Here is a 26,192-nt window from a genome sequence, read left to right on the forward strand (position 1 = left end):
TTTGGTTGAGCTCTTATTCCCCATCCTTCAGAAGAAAGATATTCTCATTTATAAATGAAAAAAAGTCATCCAGCCAGTAAGCTCAGTGGTTGAGCATCAACCTATGAACCAGGAAGTTACAGTTCAATTCCTGGTCAGGGCATATGCCTAGGTTGTGGGCTCAATCCCCAGAGTGGGGCGTGCAGGAGGCAGCTGATCCATGATTCTCTCTCATCATTGATGTTTCTATCTCTCTCTCCCTCTCCCTTCCTCCCTCTGAAATCAATAAAAACATATTATAAATGAGAAAAAGTTAAATAGTAAGAATGAATCTTCTCCAAGAAGTGTACCATAGAGACATCTCTGAACAAGGAGTCAGAAGTCCTACATTATATTCCCAAATTTGTTTTCTAGCTGTTTGACCCTGGGAAAGTCACCTTACTTCCTGAACCTCAGTTTCTTCATCTGATAAACAGAAAGCAGGCACAAGATATCATAAACCCCAAAAAGAAGGAATCAGGCCCTGAAATCTCCCCAGATCCTTCCATAATCATTTGTGATAATGGCAGCAGGGTGTGTGAGGTTGCACAATGGAGAAAAGGAATAATGTTTCCATTCTCTGAACCTCAATGATTTCAGCAGAAAATCTCAGTTAAGGTATCCTTTCACTCCTTCATCCTCAAGTTGAACTGGACTTTCACTCAATTGCCAAAACTGGCATCCAGTCAGGGTCACCCTACAGATGCTCACAGGGAAGCACACATCTTAAGAAAGCAAGAATTGCCCAGCCAGCGTGGCTCAGTGGTTGAGCATCGGCATATGAACCAGGAGGTCATGGTTTGATTCCTTGTCAGGGCATTTGCTTGGGTTGCTGGCTCGATCCCCAGTGTGGGGGCGTGAAGGAGATAGCCGATCAATGATTCTCTCATCATTGATATTTCTATCTCTCTCTCCCTCTCCCTTCCTCTCTGAAATCAATAAAGATAGATTTTTTTAAAAAGAAAGGAACACTCAAGAGTTCCAACAATGATTATTAAAATTATTTTAATAAAATAGTTTTTTGAGGAAGGTAATTTAAGGATCCCTTAATCATCAAATGGACATCTTCAGTGAACCAAAACCAAAATAGCACCAGCTCCCTCACTAGGCATTTCCTTTATGTCATTTACATCCTTTGCCAGGCAGATATTTTAAATGAGGTCAAGAAACAGACCTACCACCACACTCTTCCTCCTGCTCCCTTTGTTATGTGACCCGTTTAAGGACTCAGTCACACAATGACGAAGATGGAAACTAAATGACACACCTGCCTCAAGGTTCAATTCTGTCCCTCTGGCTTGGTGATTCACAAGGAAATGTCGCCTCTTTCCTTCTCATGGGAGACTTTGTCAACTTGTCAACCACACCACTTGAGCTTACAGGGAGCACTTTAAGGACCTGTAGCTTGGTTAGTGAGTACTCCTCAAGTTCACCACAAATATGAAACCACCAGCAGTAAGCCCTACTGAAGAGGTCTCTAAGGCAGTTTAGAGAACAAATTTAACTCACCCCTTCCCAAGTGTCTGCAGATAAGGGCTTGAGCCAGCATCATCTGTCCACAGCGTAGCATACATCCCCAGCCAGCATCTGATGAAGGGCCCGTTCCTCCTGTTGGCAAAATGGATGGCAATAAATATGAGTTCCTGAAATTGCCCATTCCCAAAACAATCAGCATGTCTGGGAATCATACAAGACACACACACACACACACACACACACACACACACACACACACACACACTGAAAAGAGGTAAGAGATATAGCCAGATATCAAACAGGGTTTGTTACAGAGTGGAACTTGCAAAGTTAATGCTGAGTTAACCAAAATGGGTTCTATGGCCAAAAACAAAATAAACAAATGAACAGAACCTGTCCCTTATGTTTTCTGCTTGGAGACTTCTAGACATGCATGCAATTTTGGTAGACGAGTGCAATGTATGACTACCAACACTTAGTCTATGCCATATAATTATCTGTTTGACCAAACCTGGCTTTGCACAGCTCACCTTTCAGGGAAGCCCATCTTACCTTACTTAAGAAATAAATGCTACGAAAGGCAATCATCAAAATGGTCAAAGATATCTGGAAGACTTTTGACTGTTCTAAATGTACATTATAAAGATCTGAACAGCAAGAAGGGCAATGTAAAATAGAGGAAAGAATCTTAAATTGGGCATCAGAAGACCAGTCTCTAAATACCTAAATCTAAATCTCATCTATAGACTTGGGATAATAGCATATACCCTGGCTACTATCAGTGGGGATTATAAGAATCAAGTGAGAGAGTATCTGGGAAAGTGTTCTACAACCCACTCAGGATAATGGAAATATTTGGTGTTATGAGTAAGGTCACAATTAAGAATACCATTAATAGCCCAGCCAGTGTTGTTCAATGGTTGAACATCTACCTATGACCAGGAGGTCATGGTTCAATTCTTGATCAGGGCACATGCCCAGGTTGCAGGCTCCACCCGCTAGTGTAGGGCGTGCAGGAGGCAGCTTCTATCTCTCTTTCCCTCTCCCTTCCTCTCTCTGAAATTCATAAGAAACCCAATCTCATTTTAACCAAATAATTTCAACATTTCCCCCATCTATGTTTTGACAATAAATATATTATATATAATACATTATATATAATATATATTAAAAGAATACTATTAATAAATTAGACATGTACTATATCTTTAAAAGGCACAAAACCAGCTAATAAATGAAATAAGACAAAGAGTTTCATTTTAAGAACACTTGATGTAACAAAAATCCCACAAATGTGGTCAGGATGAGCTCACTATCCTTTTTCATGGTACCAATGAAATCAGATAACTTGGATGGCAGAGGAGACATTGTGCCTTTATTGCTTTCATATCCCAATATGGAAGTGAACAAGTATACTATGAGCATGATCTCACAAAAGTAACATTAAAGGGGGCCATCAACCTTATAAGACAAGTGAGCCAAGGTGGCTGCCCCTTTCCTTTTGTTGTGGGGATTGAAGGAGAGTTGCTACAGTAACAAGAGAAGGGTTGAGCCAACTTGAGAGCTGGAAGAGGAGCCCTTGGCTCTTGCTCATATTGGGATTACCGGCCAGATTAGTATGGAAAAGATTCAGTGAAGCTCACATAAAGAAGAGAGCATCGAATGCCAAAACATTGTCAGAGTTGAATTGCAAATGTCTTCAAGCTTTGCAAAGACCTCTTCACTGGAGACAGTTAACAGTTTAGAATCACTGGGTACTGAAAATAGCTATTTTGTTTGTTTTACTGCTCAGGTACTTCCTGCAGAGGGAAAAAAAAATGTCTGTGTGGACTTCATTTTTGGCACTTTATCAGAAAACTTGATCTGAAGCCAATTAATAAGTCCAGTCCTGTATCAAAATTGGTCAGACAGGTTTCCTGTTAGGAGAATAGCTTCCACCATTGGGTTTGGTAATCTTTTCCCACAAGGCCATGATACCAGAAATAGGTCACCCTACTTGCAAACATTTTAGAAATTTTCTCTAGAGGGAGCCTGTTCACTTAGCTTATTGAATTGTCCTTTTTTTTTTTTTTCCCTAAACAGTAGCTGGTACTCTAAACCTAGAATTAGGTCCAAGGAAATCTATCTTCATTCATCTCCCAGTGGCAAGGTGTTCTCATTTCATAGGGGAAAACAATCAAAAGAATGACTTTCTTTTCTTCAGGTACAATTGTCTTTAATAATCAAGTAGCTACTTGATTAAATTATAATCTACACAAAGCAGATTATAATTTAATAAATATTGCCCAAATGAAAAGTCTGACTTTTTCCTTACTCTCAGAAATAAAATAAATAATACAATCCAGAGCCTGAACACTTGGAGGTGGGCTCAAAAGTATCTTGGTATTACACATTAACAGTATGGAGCCATACATGATGAGGTTCCTTGGCAATGAAACTTTTGCATGAAGTGTAAGACTTAAATACTACCCTAAATCAAATTCTTAATCATAGTGAGCTTCTAATTTGGAGATTTCTGTGAACTCGCTGAAAACTTCAGGCAAGCTATGTACAAGGAAGAAAGCACAGTATAACAAATCATATACCTACCAATTGGTGAAAATTTCCTTCTGTATGTAAACCATAGACGAGCACTTATATCAGACAACAGCTTAGATTTTTCTGTAATTAAATGTGAAATTCAAATTAAATCACCATAGCCCATCTAAAGATATCTGCTTTTGATTTCCGATCCAGCGGCAAACTAATTTTCAAATAACCAGGTAATTTCATTATTATGGGACTAGGGAAATTCATAAGAAACCCAATTTCATTTTAACCAAATAATTTCAACATTTCCCCCTACCTATGTTTTGACAAGAGCCACTGGCTAGTACAATGCTGCTGGGTGGCTCCTGTCTCTTTTCCACTGAGCTCCATGGTCTTGGCAGGTACTAACACTGGGTTCATGGCCATAAGACAAAGAACAGGAAAAGCAAGGATCCTAGGTAACCAACTCACAAGGCAATCAGCCCTGCCTAATTGGTGACATTTGACTGAATCTGTCATCAGTACTCACTTTCTGTTATCTAAAACTGGGTATGGGTGTGTGTGTGTGTGGTGGGGTGTACACATGTGGACATGTTTAACTAAAATGAAAGTGCCCTGTTAAGCAAATTAATTATGTAAGCAATGTATTAATACCACCTAGTGCAACTGGTATTTGTAATCTAAATGGATGTATAACATCATAAATGTTTTTGTGTCTATTTTGAAAGTATGCTTTTTTTGTATTTTATGACAAATTTATTTCGATGGCCACAAATATGGCTTCCATGTTCCCATCAATATTTAGATGTGGTTCTATCTTTCTTAGTCTTCTCTCTCCCCTTTTTCAACAACATATGCTCATGTTTGTATTCTGTATAGTATAGTACTTATATCCATTGCATTTTAAAAGAAAAAAAAGAAAATTCAGTATCAGTCTATAGTTTCTATTTTCCCCCTTGCCTTTCCTTTTAACTAATAAGAAAATTACTGTCTGGATTTTCCTTCCCCTTCATGTCTACAGTGTCTGGCACATTTTGGGAAGCAGATGTATAATGGTTAAGAGTAAGATTCCTGGAGTCAAACTCTCCCTGGGTTTGAACCCTGACTATTCTACTTACCAACTGTGTAGCCCTGTCACTGAGATTCATTCTCATCATCCATAAGATGGGGAGAGCACCTACTTCATAGAGTTGTGAGCATTCCACAAGATAATACATGAAAGTGCTTAGATGCTAAAGTATGTAGTAAGCCTGCATAAATGTTAGCTGCTATTATATATGCCTCCTCTCAAAATGTAAAGACCAGTCACTCCTTCCTTCCTCTGATATTTTCTATACCTCTCACCTTCCCTATATGCTAGGAAGTCTGGGGAAGTTGTATGGACATTTTAACAATTTCACTTTGAAAGTCATTTTGCAATTTAACATTTGAATATGGGTATGTTTGACAACCTAGTGATTTCTGTTGTCAAGGAATGCAGAACTAGAAGCAATGAGCTCCAGTCCCCTCATTTTATGTGCTAGTGAAGGGAGTTAAGCTCCAAAAGAGAAAATGACTTATCTAAGGTAGTAGAAGAGTCTGAATAGAAAAATTCTCCTAATGGCTAGCTCTGGCCGTTTTCCACTGTTCAGTCTTGTCCTATCAAAATCATGAAGCCAGACTCAGGAGGAGCTACAGAATGCCTAACTTCCTTTCCTGCTTTTTGATGAGCTTCTTCCTGTTATTCTCTCCATGATGGGGCCTCTCCTCAGACAGATACAAAATCAGAGCTGCCTCACTCCAAGCTCAGGAATTTTCTTTGTACAGGGCCATTAGCAGTTTTAGGTTTAAAGATCTTTCCCAATCTATGAGAATGTAAGAGTAAGAAAGACAAATTCAGCCCTAGCCAGTGTATCTCAGTGGTTAGAGGACTGGCCTGTGCACTGGAGGGTTTTGGGTGTGATTCCAATTCAAGGGCACATACCTGGGTTATAGGTTCAATCCCTGGCCACAGTCGGTTCCTGTGCAGGAGGCAACCAATCAAAGTGTCCAATCAATGTGTCTCCCTTATATCAATGTCTCTCTCTCTCTCTCTCTCTCTCTCTCTCTCTCTCTCTCTCTCTCTCTCCCTCCCTCCCTCCCTCCCTCCCTCCCTCTCTCCCTCCCTCCCTCCCTCCCTCCCTCAAAAGCAATAGAAAAAATATCCTCGGCTGAGGGTTAACAACAACAACAACAAAACAAATTCAAGCTTCCTTTCCATCTATCTAGCTGTATGTTCTATACACAATCAGAATAAAGTAAAACAGAGCTATAATCAGCAAAATATCTCAAACTACAAGACTTCTCAGTGTCTGATATTATTTCTGACAGCCATGGGCTGTTTAGAAGTCCCCAGTGCTTTAACCTAGACAGAAAAGGACATGTGAGGAATGAAAAGTATGTAGCCCAGTCATCAAAGACTAGATACTGGTTACTGATACCAGGAGTGGGTTCATGCTTTTTGAAACCTGAGTCTTATAGAATTCAGGGATTCTCCTTTAGGGGAAAGAATACGAATATATGACCTTTTCAAATTGTACAAACACTTACAACCATATAAACATGCTGCAAGGGCCTCTTAAGGTCTTGGAAGGGGCCTCTGCAAAGGGAAGGGCCTGAGGCTTAAACTTCTTTGGCTGCCAGGTAAATCAGCTAGAGAGTAGGATTAACAGTTATGAAGGTCATGTTCTGCCAACCCAAGGAGGAAAACTGTATAGGACCTTGACCTCAAGCACCCACTTTATTTGGGTTCTCACAGACAAATGCTACCAAACCTTACCTGTTTTAAGGAGATGCTGTTTCCCCAAGATCCATACCAGGTCATCTGTATCTGGAAATTCTTCTAGGTAGTCAGCAAAAATAGTAATTTGGTTTTCATACTTGGATAAAACTGAAATTAAAGGGAAGAAACTCAGGCAAAATTTAACAAAGGGGGCTTGCTTCTGTGGTCTACTGATTATTACCTTTATCCTAAAGGTGAAAGGTCATGAGTTGGGCTCCAAAGTAATAGAAGCAAATCCTTTTCTTTGAGGAAAAGAGACACTCACAGGCCACAAAATCTTTTAGTTAAGGGATTTCCTCTTGACCACCTTTTTTGACCTTCCCCTTTAAGGCTCTATTTGGCACCCCATCTTAATAATTATTTGGCTACAGTTAACTCAAAACCTTTTCTTTCATGGCGTCTTCTTAGTAAACAGTCACTTATCTAGCTTCTCCTGAAATTAGTTTATCAGGATAATACAATAATACCTTAATACCTAACTCCTACCCACATCACAGGGAATATTGTACGTTTTCTAGTGGCCAGTGACTTGGAAGGGGCTATGACAAGTCTGAAAGTTTATACAACTGTGAAAATGTAATATTTTAGCTGGAAGACTGAATGTTTTAATGGTACTTTGATTTGTTATTTTATTCACATATGACTTCTGCAAAGTAGGATCTCACAGCTGATAATAAATACAGGGTGAGGCAAAAATAAGTTTACAGTTGTGAGTATGCAAAACATAGAAGTTATTCTTGCATTATTATTTATTAATTTTTGTATTATTTTACAAAATAGTATGAACAACTGCAAACCTACTTTTGCCCTACTCTGTATAACTTGTTCTTGGGATTCACAAATGACAGTGGTTATCTCTCAAAATAAAGTAACAGAATAAAATATAATTAAACCTTGTAAGATCATAGGCCAGAATCTCAGAATTTATGACCATGTAATGTAGGAGGGGTTAAAATTCACTTTTGTACCATTGGTGTCTGCCAAAAGAGTCAAGACTGAACTATAAAGGGGTTTTATCTCAAAAGTTCTCTTTAAAAAACTCTCAGCAAAGTGGGAAGAGAGGGATCATACCACAACATAAGAAAAGCCTTATATGACAAACCTACAGCCAGCATCATACTCAACGGGCAAAAACTAAAACCATTTCCCCTAGGTACAGGAACAAGACAGGGATGCCCACTCTCACCACTCCTGTTCAACATAGTACTGGAAGTGCTAGCCATAGCAATCAGACAAGAAGAAGAAATAAAAGGCATACAAACTGGAAAAGAAGTAAAACTGTCATTATTCGCAGATGACATGATATTGGACACAGAAAACCCTAAAGACTCCATCAAAAAACTACTAGATTTAATAAATGAATTCAACAATGTAGTAGAATACAAAATTAACACTCAGAAATCTATGGCCTTTTTATACACCAACTACAGGCCTGGTGCACAAATTCATGCATGGGTTTGGTCTGGCTGGCCCACCCTGATGGGGGTCCATCGGGCTGAGCTGGCAGGGGAGAGGGGCCACCAGCAGTTGGCCAGCTGGCCCTGCCCCTGGTTGGGATGTTGGGGGCTGATCAGGGGCCAGGCCAGCCGGGAGGGTGGCCAATCGGGGCCCAGATCAGGCTGGTTGGCTGCCACAGTATATGTCACAGCCAATGGTCGTTCTGGTCATTCTGGTCATTCCGCCATTCAGGTCGCTGGGCTTTTATATATAGATAATGAACTCACAGAAAGAGAAACAAAATGGATAAAGGACTTAAACATAAGATGGGAAACCATAAAAATCTTAGAAGAAGCCATAGGCACCAAAATAGCAGACACATGTCATAGCAATATCTTTACCAATACAGCTCCTACAGGAATGGAAACTAAGGAGAAAATAAACAAATGGGACTTCATCAGAATAAAAAGCTTCCGCACAGCAAAAGAAAATTATAAACAAAACAAGAAAGCCCACTGCATGGGAGAACATATTTGCCAATGTTATATCCGATAAGTGCCTAATCTCCAAAATTTATAGGGAACTCATACATTTTAACAAAAGGAAGATAAATAATCCAATAAAAAAATGGCAAAGGACTTAAATAGACACTTTTTGAAAGTGGACATACAGAAGGCCCAGAGACATATGAAAACATGCTCAAAGTCACTAATTATCTGAGAGATGCAAATCAAAATGACAATGAGGTACCTTCCCACACCTGTCAGAATGGCTATAATCAACAAACAACAAGTGCTGGTGAGGTTGTGGAGAAAAAGGAACCCTTGTGCACTTCTGGTGGGAATGCAGACTGGTGCAGCCACTGTGGAAAACAGTATGGAGTTTCCTCAAAAACTTAAAAATGAAATTCCCATTTGACCCAGTAATCTTACTTCTAGGAATATAAAATAAAAAAAGAAAAAAAAGAAACCAGAAACACCAATCAGAAAGGACAAATGCACCCCTATGTTCATAGCAGCACAATTTACAATAGCTAAGATTTGGAAACAGCCTAAGTGCCCATCAGCAGCTGAGTGGATTAAAAAATGGCCGTACATCTACACAATGGAATACTATGCTGCTATAAAAAAAAGAACTCTTACCATTCGCAACAGCATGGATGGACATGGAGAACATTATGCTAAGCGAAATAAGCCAGTCAGAGAAAGATAAATATCACATGATCTCACTTATTTGTGGAATATACTGAACAACATGAACTGATGAACAAAAATAGATCCATAGACAGAGATGCGTCGAACAGACTGTCAAACCTCAGAGGGAAGGCAGCGGGGGCGGGGGGGCAGTAAGAGATCAACCAAAGGACTTGTATGCATGCATATAAGCATAACCAATGGATGCAGACACTAGGAGGATGAAGGCATGTGCAGGGGGGTGGAGTGGCCGGGGAGAGGTCAGTGGGGGGAAAAGGAGACATATGTAATACTATATGTAATAATTTAAACAATAAAGAATTTTAAAAGTTCTCTTTAAGTAAATTTTCTGAGGGAAATAATATTGCAGACAGTAAATAGGTTTCAAAGCCAGCCCCCAAAAAACCTATTTTAAACTATAACCAGAAAAATCAAATTGATAGTATATTTTATAGTGTATGGTTATTTCTATGAGAACAATACATCAACTTCAATGCTAAGACACCCAGCACATACCTTCTCCTCTCAATTCTTGGAGTCTCCCCATCCCCTAAGAAAGAGGAGCTCAGAGAAGGTAGGGGTCCTTCTGTGCAGCTACAAGTAGCTGCAGGGTCTCTCCCAAAGCAGTCCCTAAAAGCCTCATGTGACTGGGTTCCTGTAAAAATGGCATTGTCGGATATGCTTAACTCACTTGAAAGAACAAATTGTTTTGTTTTGTTTGGTTTGGTTTTGTTTTCTAAGGCAGGAGCATACTGCTTTCATAGAAATAAATGTTCCCAAAAATAAATGAGTCATATCTGGTCATGAAAACAGGTTCACCTGCTCAAAACACTTAGTTGGATGTTGAAGTCACATTTGCATAATTTGTACAAGTTGAAGCTATAATCTGAAATTACAACTTTAGAAACACATCTACCCAGGGATACTACCTTTCTTGAAACATATTACAGAAATCCAATTTTTCAGGGATTTAAGCAGCCTTTCTCCTCAAGATGTTTTAATTATAAAGGGTATCGTCTTGGCAGAATTTCAAACCTGAGGAAGTTAGAAATGAGAAAACCATTTTGTTCACCAGTGTAAACTCATCACTGCTGAATCTGCCAGAGAGCCAGTGCTATCTTAGCCTTTCTGTCACTGGCCTTAGCCCCTGGGCCATGTCCAAGAAATACCAGGCTAAAAATGATCACCCAGGTCAGACCATCCCCAGGAGGTGGTGGACTGAGGTGGCATAAAATCACACTATGTACCTTCCCACCCTACTCTCTACCCTTCACAGGCAGGAAAAATCAGGTTAAAATGAATGCCCAGCATAGCTTAGAAAGAGAAAGAAAATCAGAAAAGAAGTAGCTTGAGAGGAGTGTGAGAAAGAGGCAGCCTCTCTGGCATTCCCCTGGTTGGGGTGAGGAAGGGTGGCATTGGATGAATGTACAACATTTATGCATATAAGCCTTGGGTCTTTTTTTAGTACTGGCTGAAAAAATAAAAGTATTTCTCTATCACCAACCCTGTCTCAATGAGTCACTACCCAGCCATCTTGTCAAATTAATACTACCCCTTAAAGCCTGTGAGAACTGTGCTGCTTCCTTTGAGATGCTCTGACCAAAATGGTAGTCAAAGAATTTTTCTCTTAATCTTCAGCCCCTCTCACGCCAGCAAGAAGGTCACTATAGTTTGTATTTTTCATTCTTCTCTAATAAACAAATAAATGTCAGCAGAATGGGGTTAAAAGGGTTGCTCAATTGTGAAACTAACAATCTTTGCTGAGCTGTCTTGCAGGAAAAGGATGTTCCCTGACTGACCACAAAACAATAACACCCTTTTCCTATTGAAACCAGATAAGGATGCCTAAAAGGAATACTGATCCTGCTTAATCATAATACTAAATTCCCCTCCCCAAGCAGAACTTACCTACCATTTTCTATACATGTGATAAAAGATAAAGCATGCTCCCTTACTGCACCTATGTTAGAATGACCTAGCCTCTGCATATAATGACCTGTCTCTTTTTAATGAATATAGCATAACTAGTCCCAATAAAAATAATTACTCTTGTGTATTTGGAGACACAGCTCTGGGAATCATCCCCAGTGCTCTCCTTACTTGCTGCAAATAAATTTTCCTTACTCATATTCTGCCTTGGTCTTGATTCATTAGGTTATGATCACCAAGAGAGAAGCCCCTTGTATTTGGTAACATAGGTAATATTTTTTTAAGAGATATACTAGTAGAAGGCAACAAATGATTCATTCCAACTGGGGATGAATCATTTGTTCTATAACCTAGAAAAGGTGACATCAGAGCTGAGCCTTAATGAAAATAAGTCAAAGGTGGGAAGGGGGAAGGGAGGAAATTCCTGGTTGAGGAAACACCAAAAAGATTTGGCAAGCAACTGAGTGTGGGGTGGGGCCAAGGAGAATGAGAGTCAAAAATGACTTGAAGTTTTCAAGTGTGGGTGATGAGATGGTAGCAGAAAAATATAGTGTGGGGTAGGGAGATAATAAGCTAGGTCTACCCAGAACATGTTGGACTCCTGGACATGGTCAACAAAGGAAGGAGAGGTTTAAAAAAAATGTGAAGAAGTCAACCAGCACAGAGATTGTGAAGAGGGGCATGGTAGATGGTAGGTTGATTAGCAGAGGCTAAAAAGGCAAGAGGAATCCAGAAGAACAAAGTTCAGCCTAAAATGTGACTTCACCCCCTTATTCCTGGGTCCACTTAGTGTCCTGGTCTTCCCAGCCTCTGCTCGCCTGCGCACAGGCCCTGTCCATCTTCATGTCTCTTCCTACCAGTGCCATGCTTTTCTGAAAACCAAGAACTTAAAAAAGAGAGATGGGACAACAATTCTTAGCTTTCCAAGGAGGATTATCATGTTCAAAACTGCACATTTTCTTGAATGTATTTAGCAAGTCACACTTTAACAATGCCAAGTTGTCATATAATGCAAAATACATGAATGATTTCTCTGTAGACCAGTATATACTCTGATATCCTAAGAGAACATTATCATTTTCTGACTTACCTGAAAATCTTAACCAAAAGGTTACCTTTCAACTAGACTTTATGAGATTCTATTTAACTGTCTAGTACTGGTGGTGGTGGAGCACAGGAGGCTGCATGCACCTGACAAATTGCCGGGCAAGTCAGCAAAGGGATAACCAGTCCTTTTGTCAAGCAACAATTATTAAGTGATAAGGCCCTTTGGTTTTCGACTTGACACCACAAAATACAACATTTCTTAGAGACCTCAGTCAATTCATGCTACTGACCATGGTGGTAAGAATCAAATGTAATACAAAATTGGACTTTTTAAATTTTCCCTTAAAATGATGCTTTTGAAAATTTTATTGCCTTTTAAAAAATACTTATTGTTGAGAGTATTACAGATGTCTTTTTTCCCCTTTGATCCCCAACAACCGGTTCCCGCTCCACCCCAGGCCTTCACCACCCTATTGTCTGAGTTCATGGGCATTAAATATATGCATATAAGTTCTTTGGTTAATCTCTTCCCACCCCCCTCTCCCCTTCCCTCTGAAATTCATCAGTCTGTTCCATGTTTCTATGCCTCTGGTTCTATTTTATTAATCAGTTTATTATGTTCATTAGATTCCACATATAAGTGAGATCATACGACATTTGTCTTTGTATGATTGGCTTATTTAACTTAGCATAATAATCTCCAGGTCCCTCCATGCAGTCTCAAAGTATAATAGATCCTTCTTTTTTACAGCTGCATAGTATTCCATTGTGTAAATGTACCACAGAGGTTTTTTAATCCATCCATCTACTGATGGGCACTTTGGCTGTTTCCAGATCTTAGCATATATTTTTGTTATTTTCATTTAAGGACAAGTTATTGCCTCCTATCTGCTGACTGAAATGCATTTGGATATATCCATAAGGAAAAGGGATTCCATTCACAAACTGGTCAGGAATGCACCTAACATGAAGACCACTGTATTCTAAATTGCTGCCTCTTTTTCTTTTGATAGGGTAACTGCTCTTTTTGGAGTAATGCATTTTTCAGAAGAATTAAAAGATACCACTTCTGTAAAGGTTCTCTTTGTTGATAAGGCATACAAGTAAGGTGGCATATTGAATGGGCAAATGGAGAAAAAATTACTTGCTTGGTTTTACAATTCAAGACTCAAGGCAACTATTGTATAAACTGAGATAAGAATCACCTTGATTCTTAATCAATAGGTTTTGTTGTCCTTAAGGATCAACCTGCTAGTGGAAAGCCTTGTTTTATTCCCCAGGAGGTAGTTTCATATTAGTGTCATTGCCAAGTCATGTAGTGGGTCCAAAGTAAGCCTCCATTATATTGTAACTTTGATTTTGGGCATTTTTCAAACCCAAATGCACCAATACTCAAATACAGAGCTCATGACTCATGCAGGAAGCAAGACACTATGATAGTATTTAGTCAAAATAAAGAGTGTGTCAAATGATTTTTGTCCAACATCAAAATAAAATTTGGGGGCATGGCTAACAGAAGGAAGAATCACTCTTAGAAATATCTCTAGCCTATGAACCCTAATTTTTAGTTCCATTCTAAAACTATCTATGTGACCTTGCAGAACCTACTGTACTTCTTTGGGCCTCAGATTCTCCACCTATAAAATGTGCAGTGTGTTTTTCAATGAGAAAACCATAATTCATCAATGGTCTATGAAATCTATAGTGGTTTGCAAACAGAATTTTTAAATGAAATTAAATAGAACAGAAAATATAATAGTATATTTAATACATAATAGTATGAGTATTATTTCATGAAATTTGTGTATATATAAACTGGGTTGCAATATAAAATGTATTTCTCATTATATTGTTAGAGCAAAAAAGTTGGAAAGCCACTGATCTAGACCCACACTGTCCAATGCAGTAGTCACTAGCCACAGGCAGCTATTTACATTAAAATTAAATAAAAATTCAGTTACTCAGTTGCACTAGCCACATTTCAAGTACTGAATCGCCATATGTGGCTAATGACTACTACTAGTATATTAGATAGCACAGCTATAAAAGAGATCTATAACCACAGAAACTTCTATTGACAGTCCCATCTTAAAGGCCTTCCTATGGTTCTGTAGGAGGTGGAAATTGTTAGGAGGGGTACTCCAAGCACTAGGAAGAGAAGATGGGTTCTCTTGTCTCTCTCTTAAGAGAGTGTGTATATAAATGTCTAAATAAATGATCCAACTATTATTTCTAAGTTCTACACTTGGTCCTATGAGGACTAGAGGAAACATCCTCAAACATTCACTAAATGTTAAATGAACAAACTAAAGCATCATAAAATTATAACATGGGTAAAGAAATGAGCCTTGGGTGAATGAAGAGCTCATAATAAAAAGCAACAAATAAGCAAACACTGATAATAAGTAAATGCTGTCAAAATTCAGCAAAGGTGGAAACTGATGAGCATTGGAGTCATCAGGGAAGATTTCAAAGAGGATGTAGAATTTGAACTGGCCCTTAAATTATTGCTTAGATTTGGATGAGCAGAGATAAGAGGGAGAATATTACAGATGAGGAGAACACCATAAGTTTGGGTATGTCTAAGAGGAGAAGTAGATCCTAGAGAATGTTGAGAAATGAGATTAGAGAGGTGGCTTGGGACTAGATTGTACAGGGTATAAAACCAATCTGTAGAGTCCAAGTCTTAGTAAAGCCACTGACAGTTTTCAAGTGCTTTCACATGATCCTCAAGACAGCTCCTTGAGATAGGCAGGGCAAGAATCATTACTTCCATTTTAGAGTTAAGAGAACAGAATATCAGAGAGGTTACATGACTTGCCCAATGTCATATAGCTAGATTTGAGGCACTGGAGACAGAGAGAATAATGAAAAAGTTGTAAAAATCCAGGCATGAAATGGTGAAGGCCTGGCCTAAGGCAGCAAGAAACCAGATGCTCTGGTTATATAACATACTATAAAACAAACTGACAATGTGGTACCCATTGTTTAAAGGGGAGAGTAAGAGTAGACAGTCTGAGGTTAGAACAGTATAGTTATTTTTAACTGGAAGTGATCTAAACTACCCCAAAGGAATAAATGTTAACAATATAATTCATATACTGTGTCCGGATTTTTCCAGACAGCTGAAGGCAACATTTTGGACACGGTTCCTAAGCAAACACTTTACATGTCTATGCATTTTTATGAGCCATTTATGTCTTGCTAGTGTTTCTTTCCTCTGTCAATTTCAATTTTCATTTCTCAGAACTAATGGGTCATATGATTTTTTTTTTTACCTCATCTAGATTTCCAGTGAGAAAAGACTAGTGCAAAAAGGTCAAGGAGCCACAGACCTTGGAGTTTTTCCACATTGTTTATAGTAAAAGTAATTATAAGCTTAGCAATTAATTAGTTAATGATTTACCAAGAAAATACTAAAATACACCATTATCAGACTCTTAAAGGATCTCTCCACCCATGTCAAAAACTTCCATGGGCTTCTGAGATCGCTCCAACTGATAAGAATCAAATACAAACTCATCAGCCTGGCATTTAAGGTCCTCTCCAATATGGCCACTTCCTACATTCCTAGTTGTTCCCCACTGCTTATTATTCCTTCATAAGATCTACTCTTTTCAGACAGAATAAATCACATGATACACTGGAGGCTCTTTGCTCATTCATGTCCTACTTGCACCCATCCTACCTCAAATGCCACTTTCTCTATGAACACTTCTTCCTCAATTTAGTACTTGCTCCTTCTTCTAAGCCACTATAGTCCTTTATTTATATCTCCTTTATGGCATTGGGTACTTTGCACTTCAGATTATTATTATTTGCGGGCATGTAATCTGTCTGCTCTTACAATAAACTCCCATCTCAGTCCATGTAGTGTTCATCTCTGTATCCTTTACAGCTCTGATCACAGTGCTTAACATTAGTCATCCTTTAATGCCTATCAAATGTTTATGAAATGAATAGGCATACTAACAAAGGTCTAAAAGCTGGTTTATATGTCCATCCAAACATCAATTTAACAATCCTTTACCGAGTGCCTATCCTATGACCGGCACTATACTAGGCCCTGAGGATAGCAACATATCTTAAGCAATTTCAAGTTAAATGGGAAGAGAGGGAGAAAGGAAGTGCTTTTTGATGTAGTATAGTCAGTACCTATATGTACAGGGGGATAAGGGAGCACAGAAGAGGGTCATTCATATAAGCCAGTTTGGGGTACAGAGAAGGCTTTGGGAAGAAAGATGATGGCAGGGTTTAGCCTTAAAGGATGAGAGTTAAGTAAATTGGGCAGGGGAAGGACATTCCAGGCAGAGTAGAAGCTTGTAACAAAATACCAAGGGCTGAGAGACTATGGAATAGTGATGCCGCATAGAGACTGTCAAGGGCTAAGGCTAAAGAGGAAGGAAGAGATAGTACATGCTGGTCTTGGAAGCCTTGGTAAGGACTCTGGGCTTACCCCAGGCTTCATGTAGTCCCCAAAGAGTTTCAAAAGCACCAGGAGGAAGACTAGGTATTCCACTATTTACAGAAGTGATGCAACAAGTAATTGCCTGCAATGAAAACCCTAGGGTATTTTTTATATTCATTATCAAATTAAATTTTCTTTAAAAAAACAACCTGAAGTAAGCATCTTTATCAAGGAAGGGGTTAAGGTGGGTCTCTGTATTTTGGCACACTCAGTAGTATATTAGAACGGGAAAAATTCTGAGTCTTTCATGGAAATTTTATTCTTCATTGAAGCACTTTCCCAGTTTTCTCCTCTGTTTACAACCACCTCACCCGCCTCCTAGACCACAGGAATTTTGCCCATATCCTTTCAATATCACACTTCATTAGTAAATGTTGCCAGCAGACATATGATGTTTAAAAATTGTTTACCTTTGATGTAATGTAAATTATACTGCTAGAGTTAAGTTTTGGGATAACATAAAATTACATGTGTATCTTCACTTTCAAAACAAAAGATCTATTCCAAGTTAATCCTAAGGCAAATTTCTGTAAAGTGAACTTCATTTTCCTATGTTATTTTATGATCCCTTGAGCCAAACTGTCCAAGAAAAGACAAATTGACTCCATCCAAAAAATGATACAGTTTGCAATATAATAGCTCCTCATCCCTGATGAGCACTCAATGTACCAGACACCAGAAAAATATATATCTATCTACCCACAAGCATGAAAGACCCAACCCAACAACCATAGCAAAAATGTTCTCTAATATCTGGCAAGCAAAGAATCTTGACCTGCTAAACAAAGCTGAGATTCACATTTATCTCCAAGTATGGCTCTTCATAAAGTGAGTATTCTTATAAGAAACTTGGCCATCAGTTCTTTCATTAATGCTAAGTTAAATTACCCTAAGTTAAAGTAATTCTCAGTTTAAAATGTCTTGCTATTCCACCTACTCTAAAGATTTCACTCCTATGTTTATATCTAATAAAAATGAGTGCTTATGTCCAACAAATGAATGTTTATAGCAGCTTTATTCATGACATCCAAACCTATAAACAACCCAAATGTCTATGAACAGAGGTGCTATGGACTGAATGTTTGTACCGTCCCAAAATTCTTATGTTGAAGTCCTAATCTCCAATGTAATGATATTAGGAGTTGGGGCCTTTGGGAGGTAATTAGGTCATGAGGGTAGAGCCCTCATAAATGGGATTAGTGCCCTAATAAGAGACACAAGATTGATGAACTTTCTCCAACATGTGAGGACACAGTAAGAAGGTGGCTATCTAAAAATCCGAAAGAGGAACCTCACCAGACATTGAATCTCACAGTACCATGATCTTGAGCCTCCCAGGCTATAGAACTGTGAGAAATAAATGTTTGTTGTTTAAGCCATATGATCTATGAAATTTTGTCACAGCAACTTGAACTAAGACACGTCAATGGATAAATAAACTGTGGGGAATCATACATGAGATGATACACAATAACAACAAAAACTAATACTATACAAAAAACAGGGATTAATCTCATGGATATGTTAACCAAAAGAAGACAGACAAATTATTACATTAAGGTATGATTGTATTTATATAAAGTTTGATATCAGGTAAAACTAATCTATGATGATAGTGGTCAGAATAGCTGTAACCCTTGGGAGGATGTGTCAACTGCGAGGATGCAAGAGGAAATCTTCTGGGTGGCCAGGAATATTTCCATATCTTGATTTGGGTAGAGGTTACATATGTATAAAATTTCATTGAGCTGTACACTCAAGGTTTCTATACTTTAATGTCTATAAGGAATACCTCAATTTAAGAAAAAAAGGTAAGTCTCCATATTGGATTTATTTCTGATACAGATTGGCAATACAGGTCAAATTATGCTAACAACAAAAATTCTTTTGTTATCAGGAGGAGAGATATATTTCTGAATTTATTCCACCTCTCTGAATACACACACTTCAAATCCCAGTGCAAGTAGTTTGTAGATTCAAATATTACTTGGATTTGATGCCAATTTATTGGATTTTTCAACTTATAGCATTCTAAAATGTTATCTATTTTTATACGCTCATTTTGATTATAAATTCACAAATTTATTAATTCTTCTTTACTACTATAGCATTAGTTGGTCTTCATCAGAGAAATATATTGAATTTGTTCCCCTAATACAGTGGTCGGCAAACTCCGGCTCACGAGCCACATGTGGCTCTTTGGCCCCTTGAGTGTGGCTCTTCCACAAAATACCGACTTCTGTGCATGGGCCATGAAGTTTCAATCACACTGTATGTGCATGCCCACACGTGGTATTTTGTGGAAGAGCCACACTCAAAGGGCCAAAGAGCCGCATGTGGCTCATGAGCCGCAGTTTGCTGACCACTGCCCTAATATAATGAAAGAAAGCATACTATGCTGAAGAGAACACTGGCTTATGAAATGGAACAGCTGGCTTCTATTTATGTCCTGCCTTTTACTAACCAAGTCGCCTTGGGCCAGTCTTTTACTAAGCTAAGATTCCCTTTCGTTATCCACAAAATGGATATATACCTTCCGCACAGGGCTATAGTGAGATCACATGAGAGAATGGATGTGAACGTGCTTTGTAAACTTTAAAGAAGTGTTAATAACCCCAAAGCTAAGTGTTTAATTAGAATTTGTGCTTGGGTGTGGCCAACAGGAAATATACTTAAATTTCAAAGCTTGTACTTTAGTTTCACATCCTATATAATATGAGAAACATGCAAATTAACCATCCCTCCTCTACGCTCAAGCCATGCCCACAAGCCAATAAGGAGGAAGTATGCAAATTAACCCAAATAAGATTGGCAGCAGCCACAGAGCTGGAGCGAGCAGGAGGCTTGGGTTGCCCCCAGCAATGGAGGAAGCCAAGCTTCCGGCCTGCCCTGGCCAGCCCTGGGCTACACTCAGGGCTAGAAAGTTTCAATTATCTACACTAATAAAAGAGAAACATGCAAATTGGTGTCACTCTGCTACGCCCACCAACCAATCAGATGAGTATGCAAATTAACCCAACAAAGATAGCGGTTAATTTGCATACATAGCCGCCCAGCGGCCTGGGTCTCAGGAACATCATCAGCACCCAGGTCACTCTGAGGTAGGCCCCATGCAGGCCCTGAAAAGCCCAGGAAGGGCCTGAGACAGGGGGCTCCCAGGCAGGGCCAAGCCTACAATCGGAGCCGAGGGGGCCCCTGCCCAGGCCTAAAGGCTGGGCCAGAGGCTTTAGGCCTGGGCAGGGGTGGAGCCAGCGATCAGAGGGAGATGTGGGGCACCTTCCCAGGTCCTGAGGCTTTAGGCCTGGTTAGGGGTGGAGCCGGCAATTGGAGGGAGCTGGGGTCCCTTGCCCAGGCCTAAAGCCTGGGCCAGAGGCTTTAGACCTGGGCAGGGGTGAAGCTAGTGATCGGAGGGAGATGGAGGGGGGGCCCTTCCTAGGCCCTGAGGCTTTTGGCCTTGGCAGGGGCAGAGCCGGTGATCCGAGGGAGCTGGGGGTCCTTGGACAGAGGCTTTAGGCCTGGGCAGGGGCCGAGCCGGTGATCGGTGTGAACTACAGAGGAAACACCTTTTCTGACCGCTAATTGGCTATGCTCCCTGTATGCCACTGGTAATATTCTTAGTAACTTGGGTAATAAGAATCCAAAAAGGTGACCTAGGGTTTTTCCACCACACTCCTGGAGAAAAAAACGAAGGTCTGCTGCTGGAGGGCTAAGAAATGTCATATCCTGCCCTAGCTGGTTTGGCTCAGTGGATAATGCCTTGGCCTGCCCACTGCAGGGTCTGGGTTCAATTCTGACCAAGGGCATGTACCTAGGTTGCAGGCTCCTCTCTGGCCAGGGCCCAGGTCAGGGCTCATGCAGGAGGCAACCAATCAAAGTGTTCCTCTCACTTTGATATTTCTCCCTGTCTTTCCCTTTCTCTTCCACATTTGCTAAAAATCAATGGAAACATATCCTCAGGTGAGGATTAAAAAAAAAAAAATAAAGCAATGTCATATCCTATGAAAGACACATCTTGAAAATGCCTAAAGAAAGTTGTCATTTTTTCATGGTGAAGGGACTGGAGTCCATGTTGATGAAAACACCTTGGTGGCTGCGGTGACAGGCAGTGGCTGCAGCAGCGGGGTGATGGGGGCTGGTGCCTTCCCCTGATCAGCCTGGTTGCCTCCCACAAAGGGAGGCCAGACTGTGGCTTAGGCCCGCTCCATAAGGGGAGCAGGGAGCAGGCCTAAGCCGTCAGTAGGACATCGCCTGAGGACTCCCAGTATGTGAGAGGGGGCAGGCTGAGGGACCACCCCCCCCTCCCAGTGCACTAATTTCATGCACCGGGCCCCTAGTATTTTATATTTTACCAGAGAGTCAGTATCAACAAGTACACTCAAATTCTATCACTTCTGAAAAGTTGAAATAATTCCAATATGGTAAATATTCAAAATAGCTGTACACAGGGAAATATAGTTAATAACTGCCTTCCTTGCTTTTCACAATTATGACATTTAGACATATCTCTAGCTATGTAATTTCCATTATATTCAGTTCACACTTCTAGAACTTTGGACCTCTTCAGTAACACTAGTTTTCCCTCTCCATTATGAATTTCACAGTAACTACCCCTGAAGGCTGCTCCCATTTTTATCCTCTGCCATCTATCATGACAACTATAGCAAAATTTTAAAATGCTCCTGACTCTGAACTCCTTCTCAGAGCCCTGAATACTCTATCAGAGAGTCCCAAATGGAGGATGCCTTTTCTTGTGTCAACTTTTGAAGTTCATTTCTCTGATGAGATGAAGTGATACTAGTATACACCAGAGTTGCCTCAAAATGCTTCTTGTCACCAACTATTCTTTCCAGAAGGCACAACAGGAAAGCCCTGACTGGAGAGCCATGCAGTGTAAGAAGAGATTAACAGAAAGAAAAATTAGAGTAATTTGATTTCAAGAGCCCCAGTGGTTTCTCTTCCTGGATATTTTGTTCTTAGTCCCTCAGAAAAACTCTCCAAATTAGAGCAAGCCTGCAGATAAACCAACAAAATAGACTAGAGAAAATATATCCTTAACCACTCAAGAGCCTTGAGAAACATTACATTCAGGCATCAAGTCCCAGTTAAAAAGTATTTGTTGAGCCTACTGAGACAGGGAATGGGGCTTGATTTTACAAAAGTAGATTGACAGCAGAAAGATGGAACAACTGACCAGAAAATCATGAAAACCTAATGTGGGAGATAAGAAAGGAGAGAGAGAGAGAGAGAAGAGAGAAGAAAGAATAAATGCCCTGGAACCATTTAGTGCAGGGACAAATAGTAAATCACATTTCAATAGACTACCACTGTATTATGCCATAATATAACAACAGATAGTCATAATCTTGATCCTTTTTCTTGTTACTGTTAATCCTCACCCAGGGATATTTTTTCCAATTGACTTTTAGAGAGAGTGGAAGGAAGGGGGAGAGACAGAGAAAGAAACATCAATGTGAGAGAGACACATCGATTGGTTGCCTCCCATAGTGCCCTGACAGGGGCCAGAGATCAAGCCTGCAACTGAGGTATCTGTCCTTGATTGGAACTGAACCCATGACTCTTCAGTACATGGGCCAACGCTCTAATCACTGACCCAAACCAGCTAGGGCAATCATGATTCTTAATAAAAAATTTATGTCCATAAATGCTATATAAGATGTCAGAGGAGTAGATTTTTCTTTATTTTTTTTGAAAAATTCCATTCAGGATGGATAAAATACTAAAAGCTTATGGTGCTTAAATAGAGGAAATCATGAGCCATTTGGAAACCCTCATTATTAAAAATGCATTATTCTAAGAAAGAGTCAGGTAACTGAGGTTTATTCTACTTGGTAAGACAAGTTGAATGTTGAGATGTAACAGTAGACAAAAGTATTATAGGAATTCTGAAAAAGATGATAGCATGGTCAGAGAAGGCATCATGGAGGAGGCAGAGCTCCAGATTGTTTTCCATGGAAGTGTCTCTCTCCATCCAAAACCTGGTTCTGCCTTTCCTGACTTCTACCCTTAAGCAGTCCTACCAGGGCCGCAGGTTCAGAATCACTAAAGAGGACTAGTCTTAAGGTAAATTTAATTATAGTGAATAAAGGGAAGGACAGGATGCAGACCCTAGCCCCATAAGGAGCCATAAAGGAGCTAGCTAAAGCTTCAATGCCTGAAAAAGCAAAGACTTTCATATGGGCAGCCACTGTCATAAGCAGCAAAAAATTTGTAGGAACAATGAATGGTACCCCATCCATAGCTCTGCACTCTTAAATTACTGGAAAAGCAAGGTTTAACAAAGAATTTTTACTTGATTGCCAGTTTTTAATGTAGTATATAGAAGTATACCAATGTAATAATAAAAAAAAAAGAAGTATACCAATGGGAAACCACAAAACATTATTGAAAGAAATTGGAGGACACAAAATAAATGGGAAGACATCTGTGTTCATGTACTGAAAGACTTAATATTAAAATGTCCACACTATCAAGTGACCTACATATTCAATGCCATACCTCAAAATCCCAATGGCATTTTATTGCAAAAATAGATAAATCCATTCTAAAATTCATAAGGAATCTTAAGGGACCCTAGATACTCTCCCCACCAAAAAAAAAAAAAAAAAAAAGAGAAGAACAAAGTTGAAGGACTCATATTTTCTGATTTCAAAATGTATTTCAAAGCTATGGTTATCAAACCATTGTGGTACTGGCATAAAAACAGATAAATAGAACAACTAAATAGAATGAAGAGCTCAGAAATAAACCCTTGTGTATATGGTCAAATGGTTGTTGGCAAGGGTGCTAAGACCACTTAATGGGAAAAGGATAGTCTCTTCAACAAATGGTTCTAGAAAACTGGATATCCACATGGAAAAGAATGAAGTTGGAACCTTACCATAGACCATATATAAAAATTAACTCAAAATGGATTAAAGGCCTAAACATAAAGCCTAAAACTATAAAATGCCTAGAAACAAAACAAAGGGAAAAAACTTCATGACATTGGACGTTGCAATGTTTCTTGGATATGATACCAAAAGGGCAAGTAACAACAGGAAAAAAAGGCAAACGGACAGCATCAAACTTTAAAATTTTTCTATATTAAATAACACAATCAATGTAGTGAAAAGGCAACCTATGGAATAGGAGAAAATATTTGTAAATAATATACGATAAGGAGTTAATATCTAGAATATATAATGAACTCCTACAACTCAAAAACAAAAAATCAAATAACTTGATTTTTAAAAATAGACAAAGGACTTAAATAGACAGTTCTCCAAAGATGATATACAAATGGCCAGCAAGCATATAATAGGATGCTCTACATCTCTAATCATCAGGGAAATGCATATCGGCACTTCAATGAGCTACTACCTCATATCCATTAGGATGGCTATAGGAAATAACAAGTGTTATTAAGGTTATGGAGTAACTGGAAACCTTCTGCACTGTTGCTAAAATTGTAAAATGGTGTAAATACTATGGAAAGCAGTATGGCAGTGCCTCAAAAAATTAAAAGAATTATCGTATGATCCAGCAATTCCACTTCTGGGTATATATCCAAAATAATTGAAATCAAGGTCTCAAAGAGATACTTGAAAACCATGTTCATAGCAGCATGATACTCAGTAGCTAAAAGGTAGAAACAATCCAAAATCCATCAATGGATGAATTAATAAACAAAATGTGGTATATATGTATAATGGAATATTATTTAGCCTTAAAAAGGAAGGAAATCCTGTTATATGCTATAATATGGATGAAACTTGAGGATATTATGCTAAGTAAAATAAGGCAATCATAGAATGGCAAATGCTATGTGATTCTACTTATATGAGATATCTAAACTAGTAAAAATTCATAGAGACAGAAAGCAGAATGGTGGCTACCAGGGACTAGGGAATAGGTAAGTTGTTGTTTAACGGTCATAGAGTTTTAGATTTGCAAGATGAAAAAGTTCTGGAGGTCTATTTCATGACACCACTGAACTGGGCACTTAATATTAGTTAGGGTGGTAATATTTTTATGTGTTTACAAAAACAGTTAAAAAGCATAAAATATAAGTATGCATATATTTTAGGGGGTCAGAGTGATATTCCCATTTTTAAATACATTTTTATTGATTGCAAAGAGGAAAAGAGAAGGGGGGGGAGAGAGAGAGAGAGATCAATGGCTGCCTCCTGCACATTCCCCATTGAGATTGAACCTGCAACCTGGCATACGCTCTGACCGGGTTCATAGGTCAACACTCAATCACTGAGCAACACCGGCCAGGCTGATTTCACCCATTCTTAACTAGAGTTTTACAGGGAGAAAGGCAATAGCTAACACATCACCCATGTTTTCCTTAAGGAACCACTTATACAACTTCTGGTTCTATGAAAAGATAGAATAGATACACCTTTTTTATTCTTCCCAATACGTACAGCTAAAAACACTGATATATATATATATATATATATGAAACTTGAGGACATTATGCTAAGTAAAATAAGGCAATCATTGAATGGCAAATGCTATGTGATTCTACTTATATGAAAAATTCTACTTATATGGAAAATTCACAAATATGTGGAAATTAAAAAAAAAAAAAATATATATATATATATATCTTTGAAAGAGAGAAGAAGACAGTTTGGCTTGGAAATTAAACAACACACCTCTAAATAACCCATTGGTCAAAGAGGAGGTCTCAAAGGAAGTAAAAAAAAAAATACATTGCACTGAAGGAAAACAAAAATACAATATATCAAAATATGTTGCATGCAAGTAAGATGACAGAATAGCATATCTTAGCCCTTATTTCCCACCACAGAAATACCAATTTAACAACAATATATGGACCAAAGCACTGGTATAAGATTTCCAGAATCTAGTTAGGAAGTTACAGAACCCAAGATGAGCAAAAAGCTGAGAACAGCCGCGTTGGAACAGGTAAGAGCAAGTTAATTTTACTCACATCAGCCCTCCCCCAAGCTGGTACAGCTCAATGCCAGAAGAGAATGCCCCAGCCCACAACTCCAGGAAGTAAGTAAAGAGGGGAGCATGGCTCCAACATTCTGGCTTTTCAGAGAGCTTCCCAAGGAAATGATATCTGTCTCACCTCCTTCAGAGAACTAATGGAACTGACATAGCTTGGATGCCTGGGAACCATTGAAAATGAAAAGCAGAGGGCAGTTTACTGGGGCTCACATGGCTCAGTGCAATCAGAAGGAGCACAACTTGAAACTTACCCCTCAAGAGGGAAGAAGAGGAGTAGAATGTGTATCCAACGTTCTGATTTTTTGGA

At 39.1% G+C, this 26,192-nt stretch overlaps 1 protein-coding gene across 6 annotated transcripts in view; it reads right to left on the minus strand.

Moving 5' to 3' along the window:
- Positions 1-26,192, minus strand: part of ATG4A (autophagy related 4A cysteine peptidase) — a 61,397-nt gene that overhangs the window by 24,088 nt on the left and 11,117 nt on the right. For 2 of the 6 annotated variants that reach the window (XM_059679806.1, XM_059679802.1), the window contains exons 1-4: positions 9,970-10,015; positions 6,821-6,931; positions 4,084-4,155; positions 1,528-1,626 (exon numbers count right to left, since the gene is read on the minus strand). In XM_059679806.1, coding sequence (XP_059535789.1) covers positions 1,528-1,626; positions 4,084-4,155; positions 6,821-6,931; positions 9,970-10,000 — 313 coding nt within the window. In that variant the 5' untranslated portion in view covers positions 10,001-10,015. Of the gene's footprint in view, positions 1-1,527; positions 1,627-4,083; positions 4,156-6,820; positions 6,932-9,969; positions 10,016-26,192 lie in introns of those variants that run through there. The other 4 variants (XM_059679805.1, XM_059679807.1, XM_059679803.1 and 1 more) reach the window with 4 other exon arrangements.

This window comes from Myotis daubentonii, chromosome X (assembly GCF_963259705.1).
Source record: "Myotis daubentonii chromosome X, mMyoDau2.1, whole genome shotgun sequence".
Lineage (NCBI taxonomy): Eukaryota > Metazoa > Chordata > Mammalia > Chiroptera > Vespertilionidae > Myotis > Myotis daubentonii.